The 24,173-nt window shown below is 42.9% G+C and overlaps 1 protein-coding gene and 1 long non-coding RNA gene across 6 annotated transcripts in view; one reads left to right on the top strand and one right to left on the bottom strand.

Annotated features, from left to right (window-relative positions):
- The window catches only part of RAPGEF5 (Rap guanine nucleotide exchange factor 5), a 219,690-nt gene that overhangs the window by 70,224 nt on the left and 125,293 nt on the right, over positions 1-24,173 (bottom strand). For 3 of the 5 annotated variants that reach the window (XM_019928544.2, XM_019928553.3, XM_033862968.2), the window contains exons 10-11: positions 1,189-1,307; positions 637-725 (exon numbers count right to left, since the gene is read on the bottom strand). In XM_019928544.2, coding sequence (XP_019784103.2) covers positions 637-725; positions 1,189-1,307 — 208 coding nt within the window. Of the gene's footprint in view, positions 1-636; positions 1,079-1,188; positions 1,308-24,173 lie in introns of those variants that run through there. The other 2 variants (XM_019928536.3, XM_033862969.2) reach the window with 2 other exon arrangements.
- On the top strand, positions 4,242-12,927 carry LOC141279527 (uncharacterized). Its single transcript, XR_012333917.1, has 2 exons — positions 4,242-4,498; positions 8,234-12,927. It is a non-coding gene; the product is annotated as an uncharacterized lncRNA (long non-coding RNA).

The following is a 24,173-nucleotide window of genomic DNA, read 5'->3' as shown; positions in this document are numbered from 1 at the left end:
GTGAAAAAGCTAAGTGGGTATTTTGCTCCCAGATTAAATAGAAAGGACAAGAAGCCTGATCAACAAGACTTCAGTGAATTACAGTTTCTGGTCTGAGAAGCTATGAGTATCATATCCTGCACAGCAGGGCTTGCTCTGAGCAGTTTGTAAACCACATGGAAAAAGACAGAAGTTGCTGCTAAGCTAATAGCTGCTGAGTAGTTGCATTAATTGTTGACTTTTCGGCAGGGAGGCTACTCCCCCCAGCTCAGTGCTTCCCACAAGCCAGGTACACGCTAGAGCTGGTAACCCCATCCCTCATATTCCTTCCCGCTGGACACTGGCTATTAAATGCTGGCCTCTCGCCAACTGCCTTTAGGTGAGATGTGGTAAAAACGGCCAGCGAAACAAGAACATCTGCCTTCGTATCATTTTCTTTGTACAGCTACTTCCCAGGCGGCTGCTTGGATCTACGTGCGTCCATTTACTGGATTTAAACAAAACAGCAGGAGGCTAAGGGGGAGGCCCAAGAAGCATATGCTGGGTCAGCCCACTCTGGTTTCAGCTACAGTACAGACGGAGGCTTTGCCCCTCTGGAAACTGACAAGGGCAGCCGCAGCTGTGAGTCTGGAAGCAGGAGACACCCCCCTGCCTTACCTGTTTCTTTGTCCTGGACTTCTTCCAGGTGCAAGTCATTCAAAAGGTGCTCCAAGATCTTCTCTGGGGTCCCGGACACGACCACGTATCTGTCGGAGAGCAGAGAGTCCACGGAGTCATCCTCAGTGGACGACTGTGAACGGCTGCTCCATTCTTCGTCCTCGTCCTCCTCGTCAATGTATTTGAAAGAAGGCACATCGAAGGTGGGCAAGGGCAGCTCTCGGTCTGAAAGCGCGGCAGAATCCTTCCTCTCTAAATGAGGGTCAAAGACTCTCAGCCGGGAGCTGCCCATTGTGCACGGCTACTAACAAAGGCATCCCCTAAAGGCTCAAAGATCTTGCCATCTCTGTCCTTTCACTGGGAACTGAGTCCATCTGGCTGCTAAGAGCTCTGCAGTCAGCTAGCACGCTGGGCTCGAGAGGCGGAGAAAAAAGGGAGGGAGGGAGGGAGGGGGGATAGAGGAGGCAGAGAGAGCGAGTGAGATGGAGTGGGAGAAGGGGAGGAAGGCAGGGAAAAGGAAACAGGAGCACGGGGCTGGGTGGAAACTCTGACCTCCAATCACTCTCCAAGCTCCCCGCTTGGGGGGCTGGGCCGCAGCTCTGCACTTTCTTCAGCACCAGGACGTCCCGGTCTTGCTCTTTAACCTGAACGGTTGTCACTTCATCATCCTGCTTTCATTGCCGACGGGAGTGATGGATGGAAGAAGGAAAAACAGAGAGAAAATTTAAAAGGCAAAAAAAAAAAAAAAAAAAAAAAAAAAAAAAGCTAACTAAAGCTGCACTTTCTCAAGTTGCTTTCCCACCTAACATCTTTACAGATTCAGAACAAATTAGGAATCTGGTCAAGGATCTCCCTCTAATGGTACAGGGTCCAGGCTCAAGTTGTATGGATACATAAAGCATTAGAAAGACATGAATACTTTAAAGGAAACTGGAAAAAAGAATAAAGTGGGGATGGGATTCAGAGTTCATTTTTAAAACTACCTGAATGATGTGAATTAAGAAATCCAAAGTTCAAAGTCTCAAAAACACAATATACTAATTGCATGTGTGCTATACTCTCTTTTACCTGGTTAATACTTCTTAAACTGCCACTATATTAAAATTAGAAAATCATATAAAACATCATTTAAACAATGAGCAAGCCATATTAAGTAGCTGTAGCAGATACATATCATATTCATTTACATCACAGCCTTTATTTTAAGGTGGGAAAAAAACTACTCATTCTATCATTCAGTTCATGTTTTACTCCCGAACTTGAGGTGGCCTTCACAGTTATCACGTACTTGTTTTGCCAGAATACAAGCAAAAACGGATCTCTAGTTAGAACCTCATCTAGGCTGAAATTCGGATGTCACGGGTGAATGCACTGACTTTCTTCACCGCGGTCCCTTTTAACACGGAGAGAAGGCTGAACAATCATTCATTTCTGCACACACAGCTTCCACAGCCCAGAGCCTAACATGGCCCGCTGACGTGGCTCTGTCAGAGTCGGGCTCACTGCTGACCCAGCAGTGTGGAGCCGACCCAAGTGACACCCAAGTGACAAACGCTTCCAGAGTGTGGAGTGTGAAATTCTCCTGATGGGTGGCGCCCAACCAGAGGCAGGTAGGGGCGGAGCGGGTAGGGAGAAACACATGTAAAAATATTTACCTTCTGTATTTCTGAGGATCTGAGCAGAAGATTGAAGCAAGAAAAGTTGATAGCAAAGAGGCTTCACCTTAAAAATTATGTTGCCTCTTTAAACAGGGAAACACGTCCTAGGGTTCCTAGCATGTTTCTGTGTTTCTGCTCCTGGCAGAAAACCCTACCTCAATTAGGTACAAACACACAAAAAGAACATTTTCCCGCCCCCCGTTGGATAAAAAGTACTATGTCCTCGTGCCTTATTATCAGTTCCATAGATTTATCAGAGATGCTGATGTATTTATTCACCTTCCATAAGACTAGGAAGGCACTATTCTTGTCGTAATTGCCAACCAAATCAGTGGGAAAATGATGATTTCAACTCCCGGTGTGCTGATTCCTAAGAAAATGTAGTGACCTAGTCATCTGAGTCCCCCAAGATCTTCTTAAAAACAAAAAATACTAGTCATTCTAAACAGCAATATAATTTTAAGATCATCCTTTCTAAATCTCTTAGTGGCAAATAATTTTACTATGTAAAACTGATGTATTGCACTTCAGCAAGGTCAGACACGCAGTTACTGTGGCAATTAATACTGGATATTCATTGTTAAACTCCCTGAGGATGGCAGTGTGACTCCTGTAACATGAATACCAATGTATAATTGCTATCTTTCATTTCTCCAAAGGGGTTCTTTTGTTATCCATGTGGCTGAGGTGAAGCAAGGTGGCTGGTGAGAGGAGCATAATATTGACAAAAAAAAAAAAAGGGGGGGGACAGAATGTGAGTCCGGGATACTGAGACACAGAAACAAATAATTCAGTAAAGAGCAGGTTTGAAAGGACAAAAATCTTTCCCGAGCTTTCCTCTCGTCGTAAGCCAATATTCATTTTATATGAGCCTGCTGTCATTCTGAAGTACGTTTTACATTCTACGTGCATGTGATATACGGCATTATTAACTTCTGCGGGCCATGCACATACATATGGATGGGAAGAGCTTCTCTAATGTCTGTGTAACTAATATGTATTACAGGGCTGTGCACAGAGCAGCTACACTCTGCTGGGCAGGGGAATAGCTGAACCATACTGATGTACTATCAATAGCATCTTATGTCACAGTGATAGTTTCCATTTTGAAAACCTGTTAAAAAATAAAGAAGCAAAAAAGCAGAAAAATCAATGTATAAAAGGAGATGGAAGTTATCTAAAATTGCCGTGAAAACGTAATAACCGTATGTATTATACCCGGCTCTCAAGAAGGAAGGTGAAATTAACACCTCCTGACCAATCTATGTACCCTTACCTAACTGCTCTTCCTGAAAAACAGCATAAGTACCAGAGTTGAAGTTCTGGGTATGAAACTTTACGCTGGTGCTTGCTTGGTTAAGAATAAAAGTATTTAAAGAACTAATGACAAGAAATATGTTCAATGACAAACAGTTCATGAAATGCAAGGAAAGCATTAAAATGCTTAATTTATAGACAACCACTCAACAAACAGTGAGGGTCTGCTTTGGGTAAGGCACTGTGGCAGACACTAAGGGGCAAGCAGCGGTGAGTAAGACCGATGCCCTGCCCTTAACTGACAAGGTGATAGCTCCATAACAGCGTAAGTCTAACGTGGTGAGCTCCCCCAAGGTGAGGCCACATGCAAGAGAGAAAGCAAAGGTAGAGAACCCATGCGATTTGACTGTCAAAGATGACAGATCAAATCCCAGATCTGTGGGTGAAAGAGAATGGAAATGCCATTAAAGGGGACAAAAAAACTGGTTCTGCTGAGAATGATGAACCTGGTTTCAGACAACTGATGTTTCAGTACTGATAACACATCATGCTATAGATGTTTAGCAAGCAGTTAGAAATAAAGAACTAGGGCTCTGGACAAAGGCCAAGGACAGAGATAAATCTGTGAACTACTCAAGTTTGGGAGTGGATGAGATTGTTGAAGGGAAGCAGGACAGAAAGGGAACTAGGAAGAGAAAACATAGAAAGAAGGAGGAAGAGGGAGGGGATCAGAGTCATGAGGAAACCTACCAAAGAGATGACTAAGCAGTGAAACCAACAGAAGCCAGGAGAAGGTGGAGGGCACTGACTCAGGAGAGTCAAGGGCAAAGGCTGTCTGACGTTGTCAAATTCACCAAGATGAAGAGTCTAGGAGGAAGTGATGAGGAGACCACAATGGGAAGGCGAGTGTTGAGGTGTAAGCGGATGTGAAGGAAGTGCACAAACAGGTAAGACCGCCTCCTTGGAATTTCATCTCGAAAGGAAGGAGTCAGGCTGAAGAGGCTGCCTGGCTGGGGAAGTCGGCAAGGTGAGGGGCTAAGGAGAAGGGGCGAGAGATCAGGAACGTGCATGGAGGGTTTAGGCTACAACAGGATCGAGCCTTCCTCCTTCCAGAGAGGATCACGGGAAAGAAGATGGGTGGAAATTTAGAAAAAAATTAGAGCAGGGAAAATAAGGTAGCTGAGGTAGACAAAATGAGATGCCTCTACCATCTCCGTAGAGTGGAGGTTCCGACCATCTTCTGGAAGGGGAGGTTCCTTGGCCTGAAAACTGTTGGAAAAATGGCTTTAGGGGTTGCAACAGGGAATAAACAAGTTATGAAAAGAGGAATTGCCAGGCAGCTTTGTGCTGCTGAGGGTAGAAAAATATATGTTTATGGTTTTAGGCCTTCCTGCCAAAGTGCTCAGAAATCTGAGTGGGGGGGGACTTCCCTGGTCTGGTGGTTGGGACTCCGCACTGCCACCGTGGGGAGGTGGGAGGGTGGTGCGGTGTGGCCCGCGGGTTAGATCCCTGGTCGGGGAACTGGGATCCCCACATGCTGCGCAGTGTGGCCAAAACAATTTTTTTTAATTTTTAAATTAAAAACATAAATTAAAAAAAACAATTTTTAAATTAAAAGAAGAGAAACCTGAGAGGAGAACAGCGAATGACGCCCCCTCTGCCCACCAGGGGAAGAGATCAGCATAGGAGACACCAGGAGGGAGGGAGGAGAGGTGTTGTGGGCTGCCGTCAGCACACACGCAAAACAGCCCTTCTCCACAGGGCGTCTGTCTGGTTAGGGAAAGGAGTGCGCCAAGAGAGGAGCTGATAAGCGGGGGCCGAGGACAAGCCTTCACAGGAGTGAAGGGAGCAGGCAGGCAGTCGAGGAGGAAGCAGGTGGAGGCTTTGATCAAGGAGGCTGATCTCTGAAGTGGGGCAGTTCAGAGCAGGGCAGACGGAGCAAGGGAGAAGCAGGGAGCCGGCCTGGCACTCAGGCTGGGCCTTGTGTTCTCCTGTTAAATGTCACTGATTCTGCGAAAAATCAACATCAGATAAGGCCACTCTGTGACTGTGGTGGGACAACACAAAAACACGGCCACTCGGAAATCATATCTGAACACAGACAAAGCATAAACATTGATCACGGCAGAAAATACCAGAAAGCCCAGTGAGTGAGTAGCGACTGCTGCTTCTTTCCCAGTGACAACTTTGGCTTTGCTCCTCTCCCTATAGATGAGATTTAAGATATCGTCACAGAGTTGCCCAGTTTCCTGATCTAGAGCAAAGCCCTGCTACTTGAAATCCTCCCCAAAGTCACCAAACACAAACCCAAGCCTGGGATGTCCTTTCTTCTATCACCTTCTTGTACTGAGCTGCTGTGAGGCTCCCCATGGTGCGAGGGCTCCATCACTATACCAAAGGCAATAAACCCAACTTACTCAACTACAGGTGTGCTCCTGGTGGTCTCTGGCTAGAGGACAGTGACCATGGACAAGGGTCGTAAGATGCCGCCCTGCCGCTGGCATGGTGCAGTGTGGAGAGCATGGTTACTGGAGTCAAAGATAAAATGCATTTCCTTGTCAGGAGGATGAGAGAGTCATACCCAGGGATGTTCCTGAAAGTGATGAGAGGATGGGTGAGGAACGAATGCCCGAGGACTTCCCTGGCGGTCCAGCGGTTAGGACTCTGTGCTGCCAAGGCAGGGGGCGCAGGTTCGATCCCTGGTCGGGGAACTAGGATCCCGCGCGGCACAGCCAAAAAATAAAAATTAAAAAAAAATTTTAATTAAAAAAAAAAGAATGCCAGTGCAAGGGGCACAGACCTTAGGAGAAGGGACTTCTGTAGGTGCAACACTGAAGAGGAAGGTGCAGTGGGGAGTGGGATGTATTCCCAGAAGGCACCATGCTTCCCACCGCCCGCCCCAGCCAAGGCATGGGGGCGCTCAGCTCTGGTTGGTACAGGCTAAGTGAGAATTCTCCCCACTCCCTGACACACACTTTAGCTCCTAGATCTGCACAAACCAGGTCTTTGCCCTACTCTCTTGAAGGGATGGTAGGAAGAACAAGAAACTCTAAGGACCAGGCCAGACGGATTCTTCACAGCTTTGCCTATGGGGTGCAGTCTGGGATGAGCTGGGAGATGGGGGAGGAAAGGAAGTGTAAAAATAAACAGGTATCCTCAGCTGAAAGGGGGAGGGGAGGGGAGGGGAGGGGAGGGGGAGGGGAGGGGGAGGGGAGGGAAAGATGTTTGATCACAGACTCAGAGGACCTTTTGAACAGAGGCCATGAAAAATATGAAAACAGAGGAGGGTTTTCAGCTTTTCTCTGCTCCTCATGTCTTTGTTCTATTCTTTGGTGACTAGCTCTGATTTCTTTTCTTTTTATGGCTACACTGCTCCCCTGCCTGCAAATTCTGAATGAATGATAGAACCCGTCCCTTTGACTTACTTTAGATTAACTTCCTTGACCAAGATCAGCTTTTATACTTCGAAATCCAACTTCTCTTTTTTCATTTATTCACATGAAAGACATTTATTTTTAAGATGAAAATACATAGAGGGTAATAAAAATACTGATTTTTTTTTAAAAAGTAAGGTGAAGAACTGATGTTCACAGTTTAGCAAGTCTACGCTGTCCTGAACCAAATTTCTGACTGCATTTATATTTTCACTTGTCACCAGCACTAGCAAGAAAAAGTCATTACTAAGGGATTTCTCAGGCCTGCTGGAATTGTCACAACTACTTGCTTGATTTTCCATTATCTCTGATAATGGAAAATACTCCTCTCCCAAGTACTGACATAAAGCAGCCACTGGTATTCTCCATGGCGTGGTGTCCCTGATGCTCTGTGAGTATCAACTCTTACAAGAGGGCTTAGCTGGGGGTTCATGGATGGGCTTTAGTGACTCAGAGAAGCTTCTGAAAGTATATAAAATTTTTATGTGTAGGCACATTTTCCCAGGGAGAGTCCAGAGTTCTAGGTCTCACTGGAGTCTATGAACCCCAAAAGGTACAAATCGTTCCACACAATGACACTCATATTTATCACTGCATCTAAGTAACCTTCTTTGACAATCTCCTGCTGGTAACACTGCCTATCCAGATAAGATGCCCAAAGAACCCTGACATGACATCCATCACACTGACCTCTGATTATCTGCTCCCTCTGCGCTCTCCACGAGATGATGACATCTTGAGGGCAGGGACTGTGACTTCTAGTTCTCTTCCTAACACACAGCTTAGGGCCTGGCACATGATATTAACTTGATAACGGTTTACTGAGCGTGCAAGTTCAAGCAAGAGAGTGAGTGAGCGAGTGGATTACCTTTAAAAGACAGAATTCGATCTCACGTGGTTCAATGGTCACTCTCCTCTGAGGTTGCCCCTACCCTCTCTACTTAGTCACTTTCCTATTATGATGCTCATCACATGAGGTAACTGTGTTTTGTACTTGAGCGCTGTACTTGCTCCATCTGTCAGAATTCTACCAAACTAAGCTCCCGTGCAACTGACATATAAGAGACCATATAACTAACACAACAATGGGAAGGCATTCACTCAATGGTACTGTCCCTGAGTCTAGGGCACATGGAAAAAAGGGTGTGGGCGTGAACAGGTCACCCTGTGGGTTGAAGTGTGAACTGGGCAAGATGTGAATTTTGTGCCCTCTAAAATCCCCCTTCTGCCCCCTTCGGTTCCAACCAGGATCCTCAACACTCCTCACGTGACCCAGTGTTCCATCATCAACCCTGTGTGAAGCAGGCAGCACCGGAGAAGCTTTCAGATGGAGAATGCACAGAACCATCTAGCTTGATGCCACGGCACTCAAGAAGTCATACAAGTAGCACAAGGTGCAATGCTGCTTTCCCTCAAGTTTGTGAAGATGCTAACTTAGTGGTAGGAAGGCATTTGCTATGGACTGAAGGTTGGTGTCTCCCCCAACCCCGAATTCCTATGTTGAAACCTATCCCCCAAAGTGATGGTGTCTGGAGCTGGGGCCTTTGGAGCCCTCATGAATGGGATTAGTGCCCTTATAAAAGAGGCCCCAGAGAGACCCCTTGCCTCTTCTGCCACGTGAGGACACAGCAAAATGACAGCTATCTATGAACCAGAAAGTGGGCTCTCATCATATATTGAATCTGCTGACAGCTTGATCTTGGATTTCTCAGCCATCAGAACTGTAAGAAATAAGTTTCTGCTGCTTATAAACCACACAGTCTGTGGTGTTTTGTTACGGCAGCCCAAACAGACTGAGATGGCATTTAGAGCCAACAGCTTATTATGATGCCTTTCATTTCCCAACCTCCTTGGTCGAACTTTCATTCCTCCTACGAAGTTCTCTTCAAGAACCACCTCCTCCAGGAAACCTGCTCCGTCTACCTCCCGTCTGACGTGGCTGGCCCTTCTCTGCAACCCCACAGTGCCACATGACTCCTTCGGTCTCAGCATTCCGAGAAGCACATACTGATGACCTTTTCTGTCTCCCTTCTAAAGCATAAGCTCACATGTGGGCACGCACCGTATCTCCTTCAACTTTGAATTCCCAACAAACAGCCAGGTCTCGGCACTTCATAAATACCTGAAGAACCTTACCCAGATGGATCAATGAACACACAAAATGAGGAATGGATAAATGTGTAATTTTGGGGGACTTCCCTGGTGGCGCAGTGGTTGAGAGTCCGCCTGCCGATGCAGGGGACACGGGTTCGTGCCCCGGTCCGGGAGGATCCCACGTGCCGCGGAACGGCTGGGCCCGTGAGCCATGGCCGCTGGGCCTGCGCGTCCGGAGCCTGTGCTCCGCAACGGGAGAGGCCACAACGGTGAGAGGCCCGCGTATCGCAAAAAAAAAAGTGCAATTTTGAGTAGAGGTTTAGAGAACAGCAGCTTACTCTCAAAAGATACATTTCAAGTGCTGAACTCTGATGGTGCCAGTACAGGGGACAGTTTGCTGAGAGGTGCTCCTCCTAAGGAAGGGTAATCCAACTACTAGGGGTGTGGATAACAGTGGCCTGCGCTGTTCTGCATCTTGATCGTCAACTTGAGTGTTTGGGACGCTCAAACAGATATGGGCAAACTGAAAAGAAGAGCTGCGTGCTCATCACACTGGACAATGATATAGACAGACAAGGGGTTATGAGACCAAAACGACCTGCTCTAATTCAGGATCTTGGCCTGAGGGTGGTTAATGTGAGGATCACTAAGGCAGCCCCAAAACTTGGCCAATATTTAAGAGCAAACATGGCTAAGTATTTTGTGAAGTGTAAAGCATCATGCAATCATTAGCTACTAGACAATTAAAAACAGCTAACATAGTTTTATCTCATAGTGGTAGAGGTAACCACAGCTCAAGAACTAAGGAGACAGCACTGCCATGTGCAACTAACAGGCCCACTAGGAACAGGCAACAAGGGGGGGATCCAGCCATGACCAGGCAGATAAATCTATCACATTTATTGAGGGTTTACCATACATCAGCAAAGCTAAGAGTTGCACATCCATTAATTATCTTATCTAACCATTACAACAATTCTATGAGGTACATACTGCTAAAACTCCCATTTTGATAAAGTAACTTGGCCAAGCAAGATCTTGTGTGAGGGTGTGTGGTAAAGCTGAGATTGAACCCAGGCAGACCCAACCACAGAGCCCTTAACCAGAACCACAGACGTCCCCAGAAGACGGTCACTAATACACGTTAGAGACTACAAGTATGGAAGGGGACTTGGTCTACCCCGGTGCTGGCAGCCAAAGCAGGCTAATCTGCTTGGCAGGTGAGGCAACAGGTGTGTCTACGTCATGCTGAGTTCCAAGAGGAGAAGAGGGATGCCAAGGGCCGAACGTAGTCTCAGGACCACAGCTAAGCAAGCTCAGCCAGGGCGGAGCTCATACCCCTGGCAAGGGGGAAATGCAGTGCTGGCAGGAACAGAGTTCAACATGGCAGGGATTAGTGGGGTCTGATGCCCACAAAACTTGGGTACCCAGAGACATGCAGCCTAAGGTTAGCAGGGCGTCCAGCGCATAAGCTGCCTTCGGCCTGATGGGCTCAAGCACTGGGCAGGCATGGAACTGTACACTTTAATATAGTTAATTTTATGCTACGCAAATTTTACCTCCAACAAAACAAAACAGGGCTGTGATGAGCCTCTGGGCACAGGACTTTGCTGATCAAAATACATGGGACTCTGCGCCAAGGAGCTACAAGTGGGTCTGGGAAACACACCCTTTGAGGTACTGTTCGGGTAGCTGGAATGTCTAAGAACAAAAAGATGGGGAGAATGAAACCACAGCAGGAAATTTTCACTCTCTGAGCTACCCTGCCTTGTGGGATAGGGTGCCATAGGATTACCTGTGATGTTCTAGAAAAGTTACCTTCCGTTACTGGGTGGCTAGATCGAGGAAGCAGATGGAGGCTCAGTTTAAGGAAGTATTGATGGCAGAGGCAGAATGAGCTCTGTCTCAAACTGGAGCAGAGCTTGTCAATAACATTACTGACAAGTGAAGATGGTTCTTCAGTGAGTGAGGCTGGACAAGATAACCTCGGCATTTTTTTCCAATCCTTAGATCCTACAGAATTCAGTTCTCTTGACATCACTTTTCTCACAGAAGCCCAAAGTGCTGTCTCTCCTAAATAGGAAAGTGGCATGTGATTTAGTGGTTAGGGATCTCTCCTCGTCTTGTCCTACGGAAATTCACACACAGCTTAGCAAACCAAACCACCAATGCCCGCATCTATTCTTGTACCGTTAAATGTGGGTACAGCAGAACTGGAATACTTATCTGAAAAAAAAAAATCTCCTCTGGCCAAAAACAATTTTGTCTGAGAACAACCTTCACAGAATTTGCTGACAATGTATCTCATGACTCTCTATTCTCATGGAAAAAAAAAAAAAAAGGAAACAGATCTTTAAAAAAAAAAAAAAAAAAGTAAGAAGGATATTGCTGGCAAGATAGACCTGATTAAGAGAGCAGCTAAGGGAAAGACAAAGTAAGCAAGATATGTGTCAAGGTGAGTAGTGGTTTAGATTTACCATATCACAAAGTTCTGGCCCGGCAAACACATCGTTTGTATAGATGGTTCTGGCAGAATGAGAGTATTTAAATAATGATAATTAGTTCTTTTAAAAAATCCTACACATATTGTGATTAATAACTCAAACTAACGCCTAAATAGGACTAATAGAATTCATCATCCCCAAGCTGACAAAATCTAGGTCAAGTCTGACTTCCATAGTGTGAAAGCAAACACCAAGTTGTTACGGAACGTGACTAAACTCCCACAGAAAAACGAGTACACAAGACTGGATAGGAAGTTCTGGCTGCTAGAAAAGAACTGAATTTATTAAATGTTACTGTCTCTAATAATCATGTAAAGCAAGTTTTCTAAGAACCCTACAATGAGGGCAAGGCTAGGAATTTGATCCCGAAGCCAACTTCAGCTAGTAAACCTATTGCACAAGAGAGCAGAGGAGGTGGGGATAGGATGTAATATCCTGAAATACAGGCACTGTTTTTCCATCACAAGTCTATTTTGATATACGCTATTAGCTTCATGGATTATTCTGGACACTGGAAGAAAAGAGGCATACTCAGCAAGGTTCTGAAAGTGTTTAATGGAGGGACTATTTACAGAAGTATGGGTAGGTTTGATAAAACGAACCAAAATATGGTGAGATAACCATGGACCAGCAAAGGGAGATACTAACCACCCCTGGGCTTGAAGGGGCAAGAGGAAGTCAGAGTGAGTACTGGATCCCATTGGGAGGGAGCTGGAGAAGTAACTGAGAGGCTTGCAAGGAGGAGGTGCAGTCCCAGAGGGGAGCAGTCACTGCCATAACTGCAGCAGAAAGCTGGACAAGGTAGGCAGAAACACCCTGACCCCGTCTCCTTCTACACTCGGATCCCCTATGACCCCTCCCATTGCCCGAGCCCCATTTGGAGATGGAAGGCAAGAGATCCCGGCGGGTTAGGTCCACGGGGGTCAGGTCTCACTGCCAACCAGCACAGAGCAGAGGTGAGAATGGAGGAGGGGATGCAAATGTACATGATCTAGCAAACCTGTCCTTCCAGTTTCCAGAGAAGCTTAAGTCAGCTTGTCACTAAGTTAGATGGCACCATAAAGGTCATGGAGTCCATCACCTTGCCGTCAGGAAAACAACTCAAAAACCTAATAGCTTGGGCTTCCCTGGTGGCGCAGTGGTTGAGAGTCCGCCTGCCGATGCAGGGGACGCGGGTTCGTGCCCCGGTCTGGGAAGATCCCACGTGCCGCGGAGCGGCTGGGCCCGTGAGCCATGGCCGCTGAGCCTGCGCATCCAGAGCCTGTGCTCCGCAACGGGAGAGGCCACAACAGTGAGAGGCCCGCGTACCGCAAAAAAAAAAAAAAAAAAAAAAAAAAAAACAAAACCCTAATAGCTTTAGGGTAAGTTATATTAGCATCTCCCTAATTGACTTAATCTAATTCCTGCACGTTTTATTTTCTTAACACTCTTTCTGGTCTAATATTTACATCAGTTTACTACAGTTCAGATCCTACACTTTGCTTCATACTCGACACTCCCCATGTGACCCTTGAGAGTTATTAAATCACACAGGTGTTATTGTTTTTTATCATAAAATCTTAAATTTTATTAAATCTTTCCCAGAAAGTATTCTAGATCCAGTATGCAAGTTCTTGGTTGATGACAAGATTGTGGGTGGGGATAGAGAGGAGAAGAGAAAGGCGAAATGGCAGGACAAGTTCCACTCTGATATCTGCTGCATGGGAACAGGGGCTTGGTCTGTCTTGTTCTCTGTGCTGTCCCTCCATCCAGAACAACACTGTCTGTTAAATGAATGAATGGCCTGGTGAATGGTGGGTGAGCAGACAGATTCTAGACATTGGGATGGCCCAAGATCAAGGACAGAGAGGTCGGCAAAGGCAAGGAGGAAGAGGTTCCAAGGGACTCAGTTCAGAGAGTAGGCTAGGGTAGAAAGGAGAAATTTCAAGAGTTAGTTAATGCCTTACAAGGCCCTAGTTTTGTGGCGGGGTTCCTGATTATCTGCAAGGGAGCAGTCAATATCCTTCAGCATCAGCAAGTCTAAAGTATAAACAAGATAAAACACCTGCAGCAACAAGCAAGGCGTGATGTCAGCCATGCTCACGGGGTGAGGCTGCTGCACTCCGTCACTTCTGCAGCCCCTTGGTCCCAGATATGGTGGTTATTTCATTCTGCTAAGACTCAGAGGTACATACACTCTCCCTGGTTAGTGGGCCCACGGGAAAATGCAAAGGCTCGGCTGGGCTGGGAAGTCACTAAGACTTACCCCTTGGATTCAAAAAGCCTAGGTCAAAGGGCAACTGAGGGCACTGCCTTGTGCATATGTGATCTGACAGAGGCCTATTAGAAGGTAATTCAGAAGAAATGAGGATGCCTTCAAATTCTAAATTAGATCATTAAGCATTTCCTAACATACTGAGGTCACTGGAAAAAAACTTTGTCTATCAATACTTTGAACCTGTGAATTCCATCAATCCACAGCGTTCATGCAGACAGTTTGCACGATATGTTCACGACAGATTCGGCCACTTTGCAAAAAACTCAGATAACTTAGTGCTGGAAACAGCACTTATTTCCACTTCGCATTATTGGTATATCTTTTTTTTTTTTAAACATCTGTATTGGAGTATAATTGTTTTACAATGGTGTGTTAGTTTCTGCTTTATAACAAAGTGAATCAGCTGTACATATTGGTATATCTTGATGGCCCTGAACATACAATACATATGTTACTTGAGATTTAAAACAACCAAAAAATCTGAAATCTTGCTTCCTAGGAAATTTTACAGAAATGACAAATATAAATTTTAGAAATACCTTCTAGTTCCCAAGAATTCTTATATCATTGTGTGTGTGTATGTGTATATGTGTGTGACACACTTATGAAGTTATTCTGAAGGGAAAATATCAATATTGACACCTTCCTCAAGCAGCCTAAAGATGAGATGAAAACCTATGGCAAATTACGACTCGGACAAAATTTCTACGTACTAGTTGCAGATATACTTGTCACCTGGGGTTTGACTAATTCACAGCAGCAGTTTCACAGAAGCCTTTAAAATCTGAGTAAAAAGAGGACAATATGGATTTTAACAGCAGCCCTTGATAGCCACCCCTGACTAGTTCCTATGGCGTTGGCTTCTCCTCCCAAATTCCTCTTATAGGAAACACAGTTGTGTTTGGAAATGCGTCCTGATTAAGTAAAGATCTAATTTATAAATTGAAATAACTTGAGAAAGCTAGCTCTTAACTGTGAACAGACCCAGTGGAAATATTCTTCAAATTTAAAAAGTACTGGATCCATGAAATTGGCTAAGAGAGTACATCTTCAGTGTTCTCACCACACACACACACACACACACACACACACACACACACACACACACACACACACAAAATCTAACGTAATCACGTGAGGTATGCATATGTTAATTAGCTTGACTGCAGTAATCATTTTACAATGTATGCATATATCAAAACATCACATTGTACACCTTAAATATATATGACTTTTGTCAATCATACGTCAATAAAGCTGGAAAACAATTTTAAATTGAAAGTAAATAAAGTGTAAAGTAATACACTTAGAAAATGGGAATGCTTCAAGTCAAGGAACTCTTTCCAAGTCACTTTTGTGTGTATATAAATGTGCATTTACACGTGCGTGCTTGTGAATATGCGTGTGTGTGCACGTGCGTGCATGTGTAACTTTAGAGAGGGCAAGCAGTAATAAAAAGGGCAGCCTCAGTCCTTATACAAGTTATGGAATGAAAAATTCCTAGTTACCGTAGCAACTGCAAGATCACATGGCATGGAAGCAAGGAGATACAAAGCATCTTAAGTAAACACTCTTGTATTTTCATGTTTTGCACATTCCTTGGTGCTTTTAGAGAGGCACGCCTTAGGTCTCAGCAGGAACCATCTCAGAAATTTATTTCACAGTTTGAAACAAGATTGGGAGAAAGGTAGGACTGTGTCACTCTTGGTTTATTGCACAGCCACAGAAAGTTGGTGTTAAAACAGGTTAAGGGAATTTAAACTGCAATGGAATACTGGTACAATTATTTGAGAGACAAACAAAATTAGAAGGTAAAAAGGAAGAGAGAAGGTTAAAATAAGACAAAAATGAATTCGGTTGCAATGGAGTAGGTGTTTCTCCCTCTTTTTCTGGAGTGAAGGATGGATGTGCGGGAAGAGAGGAATGGATTGAAAAGAAATGGAAGTACTTTGATAATAAAGAACAGCAAAACAATCTTCTATTTTCCTGAATATTAATGTGCACTTGGGATGCCAAAGAGGATTGAAATCCTCATATACAAACCTGCCCCAGTAAGAGCCTTGCTTTGTAAACTATGACTCATTGAAGTTTGAAAGTTTGTGTCTACTCTTTACCAACTATGTATTCTCCCAAAAGCTTGTCCATAGTTACAAACTGACTACTGTGATGAACCTCCCTGTCCTTTCTGCTTGTCATTTCCAGGTTAATTCCCCATGGTACAAAACCCTTCAATTTAAAACTTTAAATCTCCAATGAACCGGAATCCTGGAGATGAGATGAAAACCTTCGATCTGCAGAGATACAACTTTGGTTTTGCAGAGATTCGGTTTGAGTGCTTGAACTTGGGAAACATTTCAAATCACTCACAATTGTCCTCTTGACCGAATTCAGGCCCGCAAATATTGATTGAAAGCCTAGCGCTAGACACTGGGGGTAAAAGTTCAAATAAAACATGGAGATTACCCTCAAAGAGGAAATATTCTTTATGAGAGAGAAATGGGGGAGAGATATAAATTTGCAGTTTTTAAAAAACAGTGGTTTGGAGCTAGGCTGTGCATAGCGGTTAATGAATTTAGCCAGTATAAATAAATAGACCCCTTTATTCTTATTTCTAGGAGTTCAAGGCAGAAAGATCTGGAAGTTTTTTTTAATTTGTCATTATCTGGGAGTTTTATATCTCAGTCCTGCTCAGGACATTCTGAACTCAGAAAAACAATTCCAGATATTTAATGACATGACTTGAAATATGGTTTTAACACCCTGACAGCAGGGATACTTCTGGCAGGATGCTAGATCACCATCTGTCCATACCAACAGCATTTCACAAAAAGTAAACTTTTAGAAATTCTAGCCACAGGAGTACTTTTAGAACATAAAAGAACAGAATGATTATTGGCATTGATAGGCATAGTCAATCAGAGTAAAAGATGGCTATTCAAAACCTCCTGAATAATCAACTGGTATCCACTTTAAAATGGCAACATTTCCCCGCAAAGTGTTCAACACTCAGAAGTACGAATGCTGCTGAATTTGGGGGTGGGGTGGCGGGTCTTCAATTTAAGACAGGAATTTTAGAGCTAGAAGAAATCGTAGATGTCCAATCTACTACCCTTATAGATGAGAAAACTGAAGCTCAGAGAGGTAATATGACTGACTAAATTCATGCTCAATATATTTAATTTGTAGGGAGTTTGTTAACAGAATTTCAATTTATCAAGAATAAAATAGATTTTTTAATGCTGGTAACAAAACAGTAAAAGTTTGAAAATATGAAAAAATTCGCATGTGATAACTGATCAAGAAACCTTACTTTTACATTACAAAAATAAATCCCAGCTATATGAAAGACCTGAGTGAAAAGTGCAACTCTAGAAGAAATAGAAGAAAATAAAATTGAGTATCTAGCCACAGAATTGGGAAGAACTCTCTGATTTTAAAGGTGATTTTTGAAATTGAAAAAACATGAATCAAGAGTTTTGCTCATATATGTATAAAAATAATAAGAAACAAACTCGGCAAAACTACATATAACAAATATTACAAAGATTAATGTCCTTAACATATAAAAAGCTTATTCAAATCAACAAGAAAAATCCCAATGGAAAAATGGGCAAAGGAGGTGAATAGATTATTTACAGAAGAAATATAACTGAATTGATATAAACTGCAAGTATTCAACCTCACTAGAAAAGAAATGTAAATTTGAACAATACTGGTCCTTGCCATCAGCCCGAGAAGAACACTTAGTTTCTCCTTCTAAGAATCGTAATAATCAATGTGGGTGAGGGTATTACAAAATAAGTACTTTAATGTAGTGCTAATGTATGGGAAAATTGGAACAAGCTTTATGGAGCGTAGCTGAGCGAAAAACATAAAAGAGATTAATGCAGTTCATACCTGTGAGTAGTAATTACTCAGCTAGGAACTTATCCTTAAGAAATATAAATTTACATAAAGATTTTTTTAGAGATGTGCATCTCAGATCACTTATAACAGCAAAAATTTGAAAACCTATTTGCCCCCAAATGGGAAGAGTAAGTAAGTGAAGTATGTTACGGAAACGTAAGGAAAGCCTCATAATGTATACACTGATATAATTGGGAAGGCGAGAGGAAATCGTAGTTAGTTCTCACTAAATTTTTCTGTTCTTCCTTGTAGCTTTCTATGATTTCTAAATTCTCTACAAAAGGCACGTATTACTCTACTATTAGTAGAACAATTTTAAACAGTCTTTAACAGAAATGTGCTATAAATTCCTGCAAGTTGCCTGATGCCTTGTTCTGGACTGTCAAACACCTATAAACCTCAAGAATGAGGCTTGTTTTCAAAAACAAATTCAATCAGTAAAACAGGACAAGAACTATATACAATATTCTAATTAAAATATATTTTGTAACTAGAAAATGGGGAGAGAGGAAAATGGTAAACACCAACAATATGCAACTCTCTTTAGATATGAGATCTGTGGTATTTGCCATTTATGATTTGTGTCCTTACGTGGTCAGAACCCAGGAAGTAAAAGAGAGGATGTTTACTTTAGCAAATGCCTCACCAGAAGGCAAAGAAACAATTTTCTAGAAACAAACACCATATTCAGAGTACACCCCTTACTTTCTTCTGTCTGCGTATCGCCCTTCTTCACTCTCGTGTCTTTGTTTTCTCATCTTTCTCCCTCACTAACAGTGGCTGGCTTGGGGGCTCAAATCATATCTTGTTCACTTATGTCTCTGTTCTACTGTGTGTGATGCCTGGTTCATCAGTGCTTAACAAATGCTTTTCTCAATGAATATAGGCAAGAATAAATCTTGGCCAAGTACTTTAAAAATCTGCTCTATATATGAAAAGGAGAAAGTTCTACTGAAAGTAAAAATTATTTAGGCCCTAGACAAAGTCAACTTTATGTGCCATGGCTGAATACCCACTACTGGTAGCAGCAAGCTAAACAGCTCTCTGGCTGTCTCCATCTTCATCTAGTAGGATTCTTTCTAATCATCTGTATGAGCTCAAACACAGGAATCTGAAATAAACTTCTAATGATGGAGAAGCTAAGTGTCTGATTGATGAGGGATGCTGGTGTCTGTCTGAAGACCTCACTGCAGTTAGCTAAGTGAATGAATTCCCCGGAGTCGGTGGGTCACTATATCCAGCTAGGGAATGCACAGTTAATTCCCTCTGAGTCTTCCATAGGCCTGTGCTACCTAACTCTTCTTTTCTTTCTAGGGTCCCCCAGACCGGGAGGTCTGCAGTTGCCATGCTCCATCACTCAGAAGGAAAAGACACCATTCTTGGCTTTTCTTCTGGATTGGAGCCCTCTCAAAACTTAGGTTTAGGCCAAAATGGGGTCAACAAAACTCACTACACTCTTCCCCGGAGATTCTGGCATAGCCAGGTGTGGTACATAAAAACAGAAGTCAGAGCTCAGATGCAGAAACGGCAAACCACAGAGGCTGGGGCCAGGGGAATAAGCAGCTGCAGATGTTGACTACACCTAGGGCCAGTCAGATCTTTATTAAGAAGGATTTTTCCAGGGTGTGGCGAACTTTTCTCAGGTCTCTGCACATCTCCTCCATATGCCAAGATTATGAATAACACTGAAGGACAGGAATTGGAGATATACTGACTTGGCACAGAAGTGGGGTCTACTTAAAATTGGGATACAAGTCAGATGAGACTGACAAATTACAATGGAAACGGCATTTACCAGTTCAACGAGTCATGAAAGTTGTCTGCCCGCAAGCATCTGGCATTCAGGTATATTCCTTAAAAGACAATCAGAATAAAATTGGCTCTCTACTTTATTCCAAAATTTCTTCTCTTGGATTTTAAGGGTTAGTTAGAATTCTGTCTCATCTAAGCTCAAAAGCTTCCCTTGTCCACCTCGGTGTACCCCTTAACCTCGAACTTGTAGGTAGAAATCAGCACCAACTTGGGCCATGCGTGCTCTGTCCCTGCCATTCTATACCCTGTAGTTCTATTCATGTACATCTTTTAAAATTCCAGTCATACAAATTACGAGAGGAGACAGTATTATCTCCATGCCTTCAATTACCCTCTCGGTTCCCATGATTTTAGAGTTACACCTGAGTATTGGTTTAACACGGAGATCATTTTTAGATCTGTGCTTCCCTATGAGTGTTTAATGAGAAGCACTGAATGCTCCCATTCATTTTTGTTGACAAAACTGTACCTGTGTTCAGGACTTGCTGTGTTAATTTTCTGATGGGATAAGTGCTAATTAGTAGGAGAGAAGTAGTTCAGCAGAAATGCTTTATTGGAGCAAGGGTCATTTCCGTCAGGCTAGTCTCCATTAGAGTCCCACAACATATACCTTCAGAAACACAAAGAGTTAAAAGCACAAAGACTGAGTTACACCTTTCCCTAACAAACCTGAAGGATCTCCGATAATGACTATTTTAATTAATGATCTTTTGCTTCTGATAACAGAGGCTAAAAGGTACGCATTTTACTAGAAGAATATTATCAATGGAAATATTTCAAAATCTTTTTGTGATTAATGAACTTCCGACAGAATTAATGGAGTGTAAAGTACTTATTGCCCATTTCAGAGGATACTCTTTATAATCCTGTTTAGCAGGTACCAGTTTCTGGGTGAAACTTTTTCTTACCTAATGAAGACGCATCACATCAAAAAAGTTCTTTCCAATGCCTATGATAGGAAAACTCCAGGATACTCAGATTGATTGCAAAAAATAACACATCATCACAATCCCCCGACCTGTAGTAACAGTAAGTTCACCGAGCAGGGAGAAAGTGATAGCATCCATCAACCATAAAATTCAGTTTGGGATTTTATTATGCATTGTACCATTTGGGGGTCATTAGAATGCTTTATGCACAAGAGTATCAATATAAACCTTGTTTTGCCTCTATAAATCCTACCCAAGGCAAGATCAAGCAAGGTTTAACAAGTCATCCGTGTGATTTTGATCTCACAGGGTCAAATTTTACCTGGACACCTTCCACCCCACCGCTACCTGGGAGGTCACTAAGATATGCTTCTGTGACTCACTAAGTTTTCAAGAGACCTTCCTTAGAGATCCCTACCCCCCGAGCCACTTCCTGCTCGTCTTAACTGTGGTTCACTCCCTCTCTTTATTTCTTGGATCTGGAAGAGCCCCTGATCCTTTATCCTGACTCAGCTCACCTCAATCATGCCCAGCCATTCCTGGAACCTGAACAAAGAGGATACTTACAAGGCTTTGTTAAAATTGTTGAGCCTTGTTCACTTAGTTACGTAGGAATGTACAATAAATGAACAGACATGTCATATCTTATTTCTCCTTTTTTTTTTTTTAAATACAGGAGGGAAAGATTGGAAAAGAAAAAAAGAAAGAAAAAAGCCACAAAAACCTATCTCAGGTAAACCTAAGTGTAACTTCTACAGACCCAAACAAGTCTTTTTTTGCTACAGTAATGGAGTGGGTGATTTTTTTTTTAAATTAAAGACAAATTTTTATGTAACGACAAATAAGAACATGGTCATGTTTTAAGCAAAATACGGGTATTTAACATGATTTATTAGAAAAATATGTACTGTACATTTACCCACAGTCTGTTATGTTCTGTTACGATATTTTCAGCAATCTTCTATTTTTGCCATCTTAGAACAACATCTAGCGCTGCTGTGTGCCAGATGGAATTTTTCCTTTCCACCCACTTCCCAATGCAAAAGGAAAAAAAGGTTCTTTGCATCCCACATGGAAATCTTTTATAAATTTCTTTTCCTCATCTTTACCAACTGAAGTATCTGAATCTCTCAGAAATCACCAAACTCTGGCTGAATCAATGTGCAGCAAATATCGTGCAGCAGAGTAAGTACATTTAATGTGAACATACATGCCTGCGGGGTGTTAATTAACAGAGAGTATTCACATTACATGCAAGTTCAAAATTCATTTCTATAAAAGCAGGACTGAATCAAAGTCAACTTTTTCAAGAAAAATGATGATGTAGTATATTTAAATAAGTAAGAGTAGAGCTATCATTGGACATTGTCTTCACAGCAAAGTTTTACTGTTTATGCTGGTTCCTGTTTTATGTAGTAAAATCAAGAGAGGACTATAAGGAAAGGAGAGTCAGAAAGCTTTGAATGGAGTGCGCGTGACCCATTCTTTGCTAGCAAACCCATCCCCACACGGCAGCAGAGGAATCTCAAAAATTCACATCTAATCATCTTTCTCTCTCTTGTTTACATTCTTCACAAAAGCTCTGTATGGCTCTTAGCACGCCGTTTTTGGCTAGGCCTTTAGGTAATGCCTTGCATCCTCTGGCCCTCCCCGCCCTCTGACCCCCTGGCTTCAGCCACTAGTTCTGCCTGCAGGGCTGCATCCTCCTCTCTCTGCATCAGGCCCTTCCTGTCCTCACCCATGCTCGCTCTCCTCTGCCTGGGATGCCCATTCTTCCTCACTTCTCCTGGTAGCTCTTCTGACTCTTCTCTTCTCTTCTTTCCCTTCCTCAGGGACACATGCTTGTCTCCCTAGACCAGCTGAGCTCCCTGTGACAAGCTTCCACAGCACCCTGGAACTTAGCATGCAGGTAACTGTGAACTCAGCCTCTGAATTTCCTGCAGTGTTATCTCCCCAAAAGCAGTGATGTATCAGGGCAGTCTTTGGGGAATCAAGGCACAATGTATGTCGGTACCTATGTCTCCATACTCCTTGATGTCTCCATGTTTTACTTCTCTGAGCCTCAGTGGCACACAGTTGCCATGAAGTACTGTCCATCTCTCTGTGAAGGACTGTCCATCTGTCTGTGCATCTTTTCTCTACCCTTTTGTCTTAAAGCACCCATTATAAATTCAAATGAAACCAAACCACCAAAGATTTCTAGTGTTACCTGATCAGACAACAACCTACAAAGTATTAATATTGCTATATTAATGCAGACCAGGCCTTGATAGGGGTAGAGAAAAAAAGAATATAAGGTTGCCAGGGGTCTGGAGTGAGGTACACCACTGAGAGGAACAAAAGTCAAGGAAAAATAACCTATTTTTCAATATTTCTCCTTAAAGATTTCTTAGACATACTAAAGATGATATGGTTATTTTATTTTTACAAGTAGAAGAAATGAATAAACCTGGGGAGCAGCATCTGTACCATAGGGAATCCAAGATCCACTGAGAATATGGCTTTGATAAATCAAACTAACTGAGACAGTGTCCATTTTCTTAACTGGGCCTTTAAAAAAGAAACGTGAATATTTTCAGAAAAATAAATGAGTATCATAAGGACAAGTCCCTCTCCGCTTAAAATGTTAAAAACGTTAAAAACTGAAACTAATATTTTTAAAATGTTGAGACTTGCAGTGGGCTTTCTGTGAGAACCTAGAAATCCAGCTAATGGGCAGATGGCCCCCCAGGCGGCATGAGCACAGCACTGATGTCCAGCGGCTGCCGTTTTTCTGGAAGGAAAAAAACGAAACCAAAGCAGAATTTAAAGTGAACCAAACTTGTAAACCTTGCTTTTGAAAACAGAGAACTTCTTTTTGGATTGCTGCCACTGTGGATAGGTCTACCAGAGGTATTTCCCTCTCCCTGAAGGCCTGGGAAATGTGTGGTTCACTTGTTTTCCAAGTGTGAATTTGTTTCTCCAGCTAGACTGTAAACTTCTTGGAGGCAAGACCTATCTTCTATCACTTTCGTGGTTACTCTGTGACCAAATGAATCCGGATTAAAAATGAACTAAAACAACTCACTTAAGGATGCCTATTTCCTCTAAAAACGTATGTATGTTAGTACCAAACCAACACAAAGTCGGGATTTTGCCATTAAGAAAAATACATGGTTTCTACACAGAATTTCTCAGCAGTGGGCAACTTAATATATTATGACTTGCCTAATACATTTGAATTCTGGCTTTCAATACTAAGCAATAATGTTATAACATTCTATTTGTCTTTAGTTTCCTGGTTAAACTAAATTACTGGTGAACTTCAAATAATGCCATGATTGGTCTTAACTTTACTCGCTTAGATGTATAATGCAAGTTTGAATACAGAATGATAAAACCATTTCCTTTTAGTATTTCACGCAGAGTATAAAGAGGGCTTTCACTTTATATTAAGCTGCTTTTTTTTTTTAAGCAACAGACCAAATGAAATGCAGAGACCAACTTCTAGTGTGTGCAGTAAGAGTAGCGGTAGCCAGAATACTCCAACCCACTTCTGCCCTAGTAATCCACAACCAGCAAACCCTTTGACGCAAGCAGGAGTCCAGGATGAGGCTGCAGGAAACAGGGGAAAGGAAATTCCGGTTGAAGTTGAGAGATAGGGACCCTACCCTGGCAGCCGACTATGCCAAGATTCATTTTCAGAA

This window comes from Tursiops truncatus, chromosome 9 (assembly GCF_011762595.2).
Source record: "Tursiops truncatus isolate mTurTru1 chromosome 9, mTurTru1.mat.Y, whole genome shotgun sequence".
NCBI lineage: Eukaryota > Metazoa > Chordata > Mammalia > Artiodactyla > Delphinidae > Tursiops > Tursiops truncatus.
This window is presented reverse-complemented; position numbering and strand designations above follow the sequence as displayed.